Consider the following 12,138-nt stretch of genomic DNA (forward strand, 5'->3'; position numbering starts at 1 on the left):
GCCTTAGACATAAGATCTTTAACGAATCATTGACAGCACTTTATGCTAAAGTTGAGTTATGGTCGGAGATGCTAAATTTTGAAATTGCTATCTCAAATAGAATCGATGAAAGTTGGTATTACGAGGAGTAAATAACACTTAACTTCGTTTGTTAATCGAACATTAATCAGATTGAAACAGTAGAGATGATTAAAGGGAGGTTGATACCCAAACTTGAAATGTTTCCAAAACACAATTGAGATTAGGAAAGAAGCAAAAAGATAGAAGAAGAGAATGAAAAGACTTGGGTTTAGAGTAAGAGTTAAGCAAAAACAAGATCACTGAAGCACATGTTGGGAGGGCCTGCCTTCTCCCATATCAACCTCTCTTTAATAATTAAGCTTTAAGCAACCCACACAATCATTTTATTCAACCACTAAACTAACTAAATTGAATGTTAAACCTCTAATAATCTCCTTTAATAAAGATTATTTAACGGTTCCGACATAATAATGTCGATTTGATGCAAATATAATTTCGTTTGTAAGAATGATGATATCATATAAAGTTTTGAAACTTTTCTTTCTTTTTGGCGTTACTCTATGAATGACAATGGCCTAATAAAAAAATAAACTTAGAAGGAATAAAAAGACGAGATAAAAAGGTTAGAGGTATTGAAAGAACCTGGTAACTCGAAAAACCAATCAATCTATGAGTTCGGTTGATTCATAAGTTCGTCTAAAATTAGTTTGAGTCTGTACTGAATTAGCTCAAATTTAACCGGTCCTTTTTTTTTTTTTTTTACTTATGATACAATATTTATACATTTCATTGGATATTCGTTCCTTTGCAACTCTTAAAACAAAAAATCTGAATAAATGACCCGAATAATTCAATCAATAAGTTGAGTCTCTTATATAATAAAAACGGCTTGAGTTGGAAAGAAAAAAAAAAAAAGCTCAAAAGAGTTTATGGCTATAATTACACACTAATTCTCGAAAAATTGTTGAATCATATCAAAAATATATATATTGTTTCATACTTTTTGAGAAGAAACTTTGAACATTCGAGTTTCCCGAAAATTAATTGTACTAAAAAACTATAAGCACATGTTGATTATGATTTAAATATTTGTAGCACCTTTACTTAGCTATTAACCAATAACGTTGAGATATTGATTGAAGTAACCAATGTGTATGCACCGATACCGAAAGGTAAGTTCGTCGGCTAAAATATATATTGAATGAACAAAAGTGATACACAAATCCCTATTGGATTACAGCAAAAAGTAACACAATAAGTTGAGCCTTTCAATTGAAGCATTATCCAAACCCAAAGCTTCTCCCTTTGCAACAATATCTCAAGAGGGTGTTGCCCAATTCTTTTGGATTTCAAAGTGGTAGCTCACATCCAAGAAGCACTTCCCATCATCATCCACAAACTGGGACAAAACAAGAACAATCAAGAACAGTTTGATCAATTTTGTCCTCAGAAAACTACGCTGATTTACTGCTGTGTTTTAAAATCTACGAATGTTTTGTCTGGTTTTTTACCTTTGTTCTTGCAGAATAAGAGCCTCTCGCAAACATTCCAGACGGTGTGACTTCTTCTTCCATTTCATACACATATGGATCCTTTTGAGGACTGAATGTTCCCAGCATTTTCTTGGTGTGATCCACTGTCAAAACAAAATTCAACCCATCAAACAAAAACAGATGTAAAAAGTTCTCAACTTTTTCAACTTATATGGAAACAAACCTCTCACGCCAGTCTTCCAGACAGTGTTCGTGTACTTGAGACCGGAGACGATGTTCCCAACGACAACGAAACTGAATCGGAGTCGGTATCGGGAGCCTTCCTTGATGGCGAAGAGGCTGTTGCTCTTGGAAGTTTTGGTAAATGGCAATGGCAGCACAAGATCTGCTCGCCCTGGACATTGGATTGTTAGGCTCTGGATTTTCACTTCTGCTTCTTTGCTTTCTGCTTCACCAAAACACATCATTCATCCTTTGATCATATCATAAGTCAACAGCGGGTAGGCTTTCTCGGGATACGTGACGTCGAGTAAACCTTTAACCCGTCTCAATCTTACTTTGACTATAAAATGTTCTTATAAATTATGATCAATATTAGATATATGGTCAGTGATTTCAATAATGATGTTGTTCAGATATGTTGGTTATATCTATAAGAATTCAAGGAATCCGCTTCAGAGATCCATTCGAATAGATATGGTTGTTCTTAAAATTAAATAGCATCAACACAAAGAAGAAATTCATGTTCACCTCCAATGGCAGAGAGATCAACACTACCCAACAACTGTTCCTTCCATTTTCTCAAGCTTTCATCATCCTAGAAAAACAAAACCAAAGCTATGATGGATCAACAAAAGTATTGTTAAAAAGTCATATCAAACTCAATCTTACGAACTTACCTTATCTTTCTCGAGTTGTTCCTTGATAGAGAACCGAGGACCGAGATCGACTTCTCCCTCAGGCTTAAGTTTGTCATCTTCGTCTTCTTCAATAATCTCTTCTCCTTCTCGATCGTTCATAGACTTACCGAGCTCTTCCTCCCCTACTTGAGGGTTGAACTTAACGTTCTTGGTTGAGAGAGAACCAACCACAGCTGACATTGTAAAATATATGAAGAAAGAAGAAGAGAGAAAGTTTTAGGCCACCAGAAGTGTAGATGCTTTTGGAAGCTAGGCTTGCTAAAAATAGATGTTTCCCTCTCCCTTTTATATCATAAAAGTTGTGGAAGATAAGAGAAACTGTTTAGGGCAACAATATAATCATTTGTTTTGAGTATATTACCAGCAGCCAACCCTTTTTTCATACACAAAATACATGCTTTTGTATGAGTATGTTGGCTGATCATATTTTGTTCATACTTATTGCAGCTAACTATTAGTTCATTATGTGGTACCAAATCATAAGGATTTTGTATTCAACAATAAGCTACATCAATTGATGTTGATGGGCTAGCTCCTTTTTACTTTTTTTTTTTTTTTCCTTTTTGGTGCATCGTGTTATTAAGTTGATGTTCAATACGAAGTTCTTTTTTTTTAAGGGTCGAATACTGGTATGAAACCTGAGGACGATATTGATCTTTGTTAAGATCTATTTTCGTGCTCATGTCTCCTCCATAGTGACATGAGATGTACGAAGAGAGATGCTCATGGGCCAAATTAGACTCCATGAATGATCTATTTTCAACAAATAATGATGTTTGATAAGATAAAATCTATCGGTTTCTAAGGATAATGAAACTTATAAAGGAAGAAATCAAATAGAAACTATGGTTAATTGAACTTTACCCACTATTATATTGCCTATGAAAAACAGAGACTACAAATCTTCCAAGCAGAGCGCTGTCAGACAATGACCGAGCAACCATGCTTACAAGACCTGTAACAATTAGAATAGCTGAACAAAGCAGACAAAATATACAACTTACTGGAAACAACTGAATTGACAGCATCTTGTTTACAGACAGCTTCATACAAAATCGAACAAGGTGTTCTGATTTGAAATCATGGGACGCGTTGCAATACCCGCTGCAATGCCCTTTTTAGACCTTCCTGATCGAGTGATGTTGTCAGTTGTATTTCTTGAACCTAAATTCAGATACAAGGATTAGTATCTGTGCATGTCCATATGCGTGTGAGAAGGAGAGAGAACTACCAAATTTCCAGCACGAACAAGGAGAGTGAACTTCTTTTCAAATGGGAAAGTGGCTGCAGTAAAATGTGAGATCCCACATCGGTTGGAGAGGAACGAAACATTCTTTACAAGGGTGTAGAAACCTCTCCTTAGAAGATGTGTTTTAAAACCTTGAAGGGAAGTTCAGAAGGGAAAGTCCAAAGAGGACAATATTTGCAAGCAGTGGCCTGGGCTTGGGGTTGGGTACAATGTTGTTTCACAAACCTGCCATATAACTTTATCCAATGTTTCCAAAAGTGGATCTTCCTCAAGTTGTGTAATCGACAGTGTGATCCTGGACTTGTCCCTGCATAAAGTCAAAAAGACAGATTCAGCATGGCAACGCTGAAATGCAGCGCAATGGACAAAGAGTTAAAGATTAAGATGATATAATTTTACAACTCTATTACTTTTCCTTGTTTTCAGTTTCTTAACCTTTCGCAAAAATAAAAAAATCAACCGTGGCCTTAGGTTTAATTGCATAATCAGAGTACAACAGATTGTATTTCAGTTGGCCTAGTGACTCCTCTAACGTCCCAATTTCTGCATTCTCACTATTTCTCCTTGTTTACACCAAGCTTACATCCTAACTAACTTTCCTATCTAACTGAGAGATCCCACATTGATAGGAGAGGGTAACGAAGCATTCTTTATCAAAGGGGTGAAAATCTCTCTACAGCAGACGCCTTTTAAAAACCTTCAGGGAAACAACAAAAGGAAAAGCCGAAAGAGGACAATATTTGCTAGTGGTGGGCTTGGGCTGTTACAAATGGTATCAGAGCTAGATACGGAGTGGTGTGTTTATGAGGCCCATGCAAAAGAAAAGAAGGATAAGCTATCCATTTAACATATTTCAACATCACTTGTCGCCTCTCCCCTCTTCTTACAAAGGTCAAGTATAATGGAAGTCTATCATAAGCATAAATGAATAGCAATTTAACCAGAAAAAAGAAGGAACAATAAAAAAGATTAAGAAAAAGAAAAGAAACAGCAGAGTAACGCACAAGATTTTCAAGTGGTTCAACATAATAATTGATCTACATCCACCGAGATATGAGCCTATATTTCATGTCTCATAAGCAATCTCAGTTGAAAATACATATGTACCATTCTCTTGTTACAGCACTAATAACAAACAGGAACAGATGTAATTACCCAGCTAACAAACTTCGGTTGAATATGATTGAGTTTATCATTACCACCACACCACAACACTCAGATTATCGAATTGACTATGTTTTTTTGAGTTTTTGAATGAAACACCATCAGCTCTTATACAATGTTATGTCAGTGGACGAAAATTTCATACTGTTCTTATTTCACAAATCTGTATAGATGACAGAATTCTGGAAAATACGTGGAAACTGTTTTCTAAACACATCTGGAAATAAGATTATTAACAGAACACAGAATATTACCATCAAAGAAACGTAAGCCCTAAACAGAGCGAACACTAGATTCATAACATCTCCGACATTAACTCGCTCAGAAAACCTTGAGGGATTAAGTTCCCACATAATAGAAAACACTATGATTCTTTCAGAGAGCAAGCCGACTAAAATTTTCTAAGAGAAGAACTCCAGTTCTTAAATTCCAAGAATGAAGGTATAACCAATGTACTCACCCGAGCAAGTCGAACGGATTCCGGCGACGAGGACGAACTGTCTAGAACTCCGGCGATGTGTAAATAATATATTTGTTCATTTGGTAAATAGTATAATATCATATAAAATCAAGAAATTAAGAACTTTTACAGCTGGAAATTAATTTACAATTAAAAATAATTTTGTAAGAAAACCCAAAATGGGTCCCACAAGGTGGTGGGTCCCATCTAACCAAAAATGTCGCTCCATATAAGTTATAAAGAAATATGAGTTTTTTTTTTTTTTTTTATTTGTCTCCGGAGGAAGGAAATTTTATTGACCGATAGTGACAGGCCACGTGGGTTGTTAGCCTGTAACTGTCGTACTGGATTCCTGCCCCTTAGTGATTACGTGGCTATATCGTGAATCACTCATACATACATACATCCATGCATGATGGATGCGGTGGACATAGTCTTTATTCATCATCCATCCATACATGTGAATATGGGGAAAAGGCTGGAAAAGCATTCGGCTGAGGGGGACCACTTACAATTTAACTAAGCCTACACAATCCACGTCATCAATAGGACCATTAATGGCCTTAAACCATATAAAATTGAAGCAAATTCATCCAAATTAAATTATAATTTAGTGAGAAAGTAAATTTAGACGAAAGAATCAACCCAACCGAGTCGAAAATTAGAGAAAAATTCATTGAATCAGATCGAAAATCACCGAACTATGTTGAACCAGATCAAACTAGTTGCGAATAACAATGAACTGTATTGGACCCATTTTCGATATTGCACTTTCTCTTCGGTCGTTCTTGCAAAATTTGAAGACAACGACCGTTTGTAGAGTTTGATGACGAGAAGAATAGTTGTGTTATTGTGAGATTCTACATCTGTTCGACAGGGGAACAAAACATTCTTATAAGGATGTGGAAACCTCTATTTAACAAATGCATTTTAAAACGGTAAGGCTAATGACGGGGCAAAGTGGACAATTCATGTTCCTCATCTAGATAATTTTTTTTTCTCGAGACAAAGTTTCTTCTCATTTATACGAAAACGGAGGCATCAAGAAAACTCTTTATACCAAATGATGTATTAGCTCTATCACAAGTGGCTTACACGACTCTTGGAGGAGGAGAAGAAATCAAAGACTAACTTTGAAGGTCGAGCCTTGGAGAGTAAAACTCGTTCTCGATCAAACTTGAATATTTCGATAGAACATTCAAACTTAAGCAAGCATGCAATGTGCTCTCAGTTTGAAGCAAAGCATTTAAGTACAAGTGGAGTTTCTCTGGGCCAATTAAACACATTTGGCTCGACTATCGACCCTGATAACGGTTAAATAAATTACTCATCTAGTACATAAAAAAGTTGCTCGAGAAATACAGGGTATTATCCCTTAAAGCTATTCAGTTGGCGTCTTCATGTTGTCATAAATTATTTTATCCACTTTCTTATGAAACTTGATAATTCAAACGATGAAGTGCCGATCTCTTTCTTGTGGTTGTCCCACGTAGCACGATGTGCTCTGTATAAAGCATATAAAAAGTTAAAGGTAACTCGATCAGATACACTTTACTCATATTGAGTTCAAACGTTGCAGTAGCACCCAAGCATATCTTTCTTGTGTCTCATGACATGGACACATTCATGCCCAAAAATTGTATGGTTTGAAAATGGTCTCTTTTTAACATAAAAAGCACTCTGATTCCTTAGGTATAATTATTTGCCCAATGAACTCTCTCTCAACTTTTTATCTCCCACTATTTTCCCAATAATGATTACGAAAATAACTTTCAAATAAAATTTTCGCGCTCGAGTTTAAGTTGTAAAGTCTCGTGCACAGGGATACGAGTTTTCTCGGGTCTCATTTTAATCTGAATACAATCTCAAATTAATATATTAAGAGAACAAAACGAGAAACAGGTTTTTTTTTAACGTCCCAATTATAAATTACACAAAAATGGTTCGAGATCGAAACCCATTTCTAGGTTTTTTCATCAAATTTGAATATTCTATTCAAAAATATTGGTCGAGACTCGGGTTTGGTTAAATATTTTTTAATTTTAATTTTATTAAAATAATAATTTAAATTTTAATTAAATAATGTCGTCTGAGAAACGTGGAGTGGAGACATCAAATACGCAGGTAGTGCCAGATTTTGTGGGCAATTCGGTCATTTAAATCAGAAAATGATGGATTTGGCTGAATAAAAATTAAAATAAAATAAAATAAAAGATTCTTGGAATATTATTATTATAGTTGGAGTATCATAGACACAACGATTGACCCACAGCCACAAGAAAATTATGGTGTCTATGAACCTTGCTAAAGTCTTGTAACAAATCATAATTCCCAAAATGCCCCTTTTATGGATATGAGTTTTCATTTTCATTCCTTATTATTATTATTTTTTAATTTATCGTTCTCGTTTTTGTTATTATTCGATAATCAATACTTATCTTACTTTATTCTTATCGTTAGGAATGGAATTGTATCATAAGGACAAGGACGTGCACAAAAGAATCGAGGACTATATGAGGCTGAAATATTCAACATAGAGTACAATAGGTAAACGCTAAGTGAGTCAGACTACGGATTAAATGAAAGATGTAACACCTCAAGTCTACCGCTAGTAGATGTTGTCCGCTTTGACCTGTTACGTATCGTCGTCAGCCTTATAATTTTAAAACGCGTCTACTAGTGAGAGGTTTTTATACCCTTATAAGAGATGTTTCGTTATTTTCTCCAATTGATGTTGGGCTCTGATACGATTTGTAACAACTCAAGCCCAACGTAGTAGATACTGTCCACTTTGTCCTGTTATATATTGTTATCAGCCTAATGGTTTTAAAACGCGTCTGTTAGGGAGAAGTTTCCGTATAAGAAAATGTTTCATTCTCGTTTCTAACCGATGTGGGATCTCACAAAAGAAGAGAAACATTGGTCAAAGCCCAAGTCCCTAATCGGTCTTGAACAACGACCACGTCTAGAATCCCCCTCTTCTTGTGATCTCGTTGTCCTAACCCTAATGGAAATCATCGAAACCTATGTGGCAAGCACCATATTCAAATATATACGTGTGTATATTATAATATATATTATAATTAATTGAGGTAACTTTAAAAAGATTAAAAAATGAATATGATTTCTAAGGTTTTATTTTTTTTAATTAATATACAACTATGAATATATTTTGACATGTTTTATTATTATTATTATCATTATTATTATTATTTGTCTTTTTGGGGTGTGGGGAAACCTTTATGAAAAAACTAATTTGTTTTTAAGTGTAAAAGTAAAAAGAAATAAAAAGAAATAAAACTTTTTCCAAACCACAATATATATTTTAAAGACCATATGGGAAGGAACGACCGACATGACAAGGAAAGGGAAAAAAAAACAGAACAAAAATCTAGTTGCATCCCCACGTGTCAGTCGGCACGTGCCAGAAATGGTCTAGATTTATCCAATTTTATTCCAAAATTAGTATTAGGTTAGTTTCATTTTTAATGGATAAATATTAAATTCCTATTTATCCTTAACCATTTTATGAAGAGTATTAAAACAATCTTTTAACTTTTATTTAACCTTTTCCATATATATATATTATATATATAATTTAAAATACCCGTGCTACCGTGGTAGTAGCTCTGACGATCAAAACACCACGTATTAATAATAACCGCTTATAAAAAATTGACCAAACCACTGACGAACCGCGGTAAATTAAGTCTCACATTAAAAATAAATATTACAAATTATCAATGAAAAGATAAATATTTTAATCATTAACACGTCGTTATTGCAACATTTTTTTTTTTTTTATATAATTTAGAGAGAAAAAAAGAGAAAAATATTTATTTTGTATTTGTATAATATGTGGATGTGGATGTACATACACGTAGGAAGGGATCAACACCAAACACCACTTGTCGGAAGACGGGGCCCCACATCCCACGTTGTCGTTCTCCGATTGATGGAATCTCCTGTCCCCACATGACTATCACGTGTCCCCACCTCTGTTTTTTGTCATCATCCCACCTTCTAGGAACAGCTGTCCCTATCCACGTCATCATGTCATGTATGTACATACTATCATCCATGCTATAACCCCATACATGCATGAAATAGAAAACAGAAAAAAATAATTATAAAAAAAAAGCCGCTTTTTCTATTCACTCGCTTTATAAACGGAGACCCATTTCTCCAACTCTGCCGCGGACACGTTTTACAGAACGAGAGGCGAGTTTGAGAAACGAGAAAAAAATGGGAAGTGGTTTCTTCAGCGAATCTGAATTGTGGGTTTCTTCTGTGAATGAAGTTCGAGAAGACCCAGATGAGGATTCCTCCATTGAAGAGGGTGAGGAAATCGGGTCGGATTCGGATTTGGACGAGTCGGTTCAAATGGGGATGGAAAATTTGACGAAGAAGATGAAGAAGAAGAAGAAGAAGAATCATGTTTTGCTTGAGGGGTTTGTGGAGGATGAGGATGAGTTGATGAGGACGAAGAGCTTGACGGATGAGGATCTGGATGAGCTTAAAGGGTGTGTGGATCTAGGGTTTGGTTTCAGTTACGATGAGATTCCGGAGCTCTGCAACACTTTGCCGGCGTTGGAGCTCTGTTATTCCATGAGCCAAAAGTACATGGACGAGCACCAGAAGTCGCCGGAGAGCTCGACGGCGTTGGATTCGTGTTCGTCAGTGTCGAGTCCGATTGCGAATTGGAAGATCTCCAGTCCTGGTTAGTGGCTCTTTTCTGTTGGATCTTGATTTTGGAACTGGATTTGTTTCTTTTTCTCGTACATTTCTGTTCATCTGGATTCTGTAGCTCGTTTATGATTTGTAAGCAGTTTGAATCGAGAATGAGGTGATGACTGTTGAAATTTAGTGACTAGAATGGAGTTTTTCCAATAGTTAGAACTCTAAAATAGAATGGATAAGTATGAAAACTGACAGATTTAGTGTCTGTTTAGGTTTTTGTTCCTTACTGGTGGGGTGGAGGCAAAAGTTTTCGATTTGTCTTCACTCTAACCTGTGCTTATCACTTTGAATTCCGTGGGGATTCTCAATTTTACCTGTTTTATCTGCAAGTTTTTCAAGAACAAAAGACTAATATGCTCTCTAACTTATAACTTAAAGCTTATCAGATACAAACCATATGGTTATAATGCATAGGATTCCAGTTTGTATTTGTCCTTCTTTTCTCTAGATCACAATTTTTTTTATACCTTTTAAAGGAATGGTTCTGAATTTTTGGTGATGTTTGGTCATATAGGTGATCATCCAGAAGATGTTAAGGCAAGGCTCAAATTTTGGGCTCAGGCAGTGGCATGTACTGTTAGATTATGCAACTAAGAAGCATCATCACTAGATTTGGCAGAGAAAAAGGAATGCATCTTTTGCACTAGTAACCTTTAGCCTTATGGTGAACCGACTTGGCACGCGTCCGAGTAAAGATGGAACGAATGAATGACGGGTTGTTTGATGAGTCTGACTTATGAAGAAGAAGAAGAAGATGAAGAATGTATCAGGTTTGAGATTAACCATACCCCAAAATGAGTCTGACTAAGATATATTTTGTAAAATATGTAGTTCTTTTTGTAAAATTGGGAATAAATTTATGATAATAATATGAATAAGTTCATCAAATCTATTTCTTGTTTTTTGATTTGGTTGGTTTAAGCAGTAGTTGATGGTTTTTATGCAGTGGGTTTGACTCTTTGAGAGGTTAGCTTCCATAACACCCAACCCAACACCCCAAGTCTCTTTCACTGACCTTTTTGCATATGCTGAGGTAACTAACAGTGTTAAATTAACCCATCATCAACTTTGGCTCTCTTTTTTCTGTTTTGACCCCATTTCTGAAGGTAACTGACACTGACTTTACTAACTATCAGGTTTTGTCAATGGAAAGCAAGGGAGAAATGTTCATTCTTTGTTATTCCAATGTCTGACTAGGGAAGTTCTTGGGTTTTTATTTTGAGTTGTAGATGGTATAATCTCTTTTATGCTATTCAACGACTCGAAAATAGGATCGAGACCAGGGAACATGTCGTCCCTGCTTATGATTTCTAGTCTCCCTTCGCGGCTTGAATGCCATAGAAGAAAAAATGTTTGTATGAATCGAAAGATTCTGAGCTAATGATGTCTTTTGTTATTAATTTTTTGTGTTCACTAGATAACGATTGTATTTTTAGATTTTTTTTAAGTAACAGGTGACCAAACTTTTAAAAAGAAAAAGGAAAAGAGAAGGCACTAACCTTTTGAGATTTTATTATTGTTAAGAAAGTTTCTTTTTTAAAATTTTTTACCATAAACTTTTATGTCCATAAAATTGGAATCTAAACTTTTTTACTCAACATTCAATTTATAGAAATGGTAAAAGTGGTCGACAATGAACTGACGTGTGCATTAATATGTTAATTAAAATGGACTCTAATTTTAGATTATTATGAAGAAGTGATTATAAAAAGCAATTCGTTCCAAGTTCCGAATAATTAGGTTGATTGGGCCAACTTCTGGAAACTTCCTGTATTAAGGCAGTCTAATAAATGCTATCGGTATTTTACTTTGATACTTCAAACCATATTTGAGCTTTTCCAAGCTCTTAGGCCTTGGCGTTTTATGTTGAGAAGTTGTGATTTGGCACGTAATTAATTTTAAGCTTCAATGATGGTTAAGTTGGAAAATTTATGTTCATGGACTGTGTTACTAAGTGTCTTCTAAATTATTGGGTTAATTTACCAAATGTGAAGTTTTGGTATAATGCATTACATGAAATTTCTGTTCATGTAATGCAATAGGGAGAGCTTATTTTCATGTGGTATATGTAGCATAAGACTTCACAAAGGG

The 12,138-nt window shown here is 35.2% G+C and overlaps 2 protein-coding genes across 4 annotated transcripts; one reads left to right on the forward strand and one right to left on the reverse strand.

Annotated features, from left to right (window-relative positions):
- Positions 1-1,188: 1,188 nt before the first annotated feature.
- Positions 1,189-5,446, reverse strand: LOC111799628 (rho GDP-dissociation inhibitor 1). 2 transcript variants are annotated; one of them, XM_023683048.2, is made up of 8 exons: positions 5,308-5,446; positions 3,666-3,990; positions 3,439-3,598; positions 2,414-2,607; positions 2,265-2,331; positions 1,738-1,959; positions 1,533-1,657; positions 1,189-1,420 (listed from the first exon to the last, which is right to left on the reverse strand). In XM_023683048.2, the coding sequence occupies exons 4-8, from the start codon at positions 2,531-2,533 to the stop codon at positions 1,340-1,342; spliced, it is 615 nt and encodes a 204-aa protein (XP_023538816.1). In that variant the 5' UTR covers positions 2,534-2,607; positions 3,439-3,598; positions 3,666-3,990; positions 5,308-5,446; the 3' UTR covers positions 1,189-1,339. The 2 variants fall into 2 exon arrangements, with proteins under 2 accessions (XP_023538816.1, XP_023538815.1); XM_023683047.2 differs by lacking the exons at positions 3,439-3,598; positions 3,666-3,990; positions 5,308-5,446 and having other exon boundaries at positions 2,414-2,624.
- Positions 5,447-9,485: 4,039 nt separating this feature from the next.
- LOC111801110 (uncharacterized) lies at positions 9,486-11,447 on the forward strand. Of its 2 annotated transcripts, XR_002816083.2 has the most exons (4): positions 9,486-10,027; positions 10,562-10,817; positions 10,994-11,080; positions 11,184-11,447. XR_002816083.2 is itself a non-coding variant. In XM_023685094.2 (2 exons), exons 1-2 carry the CDS (start codon positions 9,553-9,555, stop codon positions 10,639-10,641), a joined length of 555 nt encoding a protein of 184 aa, XP_023540862.1. In that variant the 5' UTR covers positions 9,486-9,552; the 3' UTR covers positions 10,642-10,935. The 2 variants fall into 2 exon arrangements, 1 of the variants encoding a protein (XP_023540862.1); XM_023685094.2 differs by lacking the exons at positions 10,994-11,080; positions 11,184-11,447 and having other exon boundaries at positions 10,562-10,935.
- The last annotated feature ends 691 nt before the right edge of the window (positions 11,448-12,138 follow it).

The sequence above is a fragment of the Cucurbita pepo genome, chromosome 8 (assembly GCF_057944985.1).
Source record: "Cucurbita pepo subsp. pepo isolate OVF chromosome 8, ASM5794498v1, whole genome shotgun sequence".
NCBI lineage: Eukaryota > Viridiplantae > Streptophyta > Magnoliopsida > Cucurbitales > Cucurbitaceae > Cucurbita > Cucurbita pepo.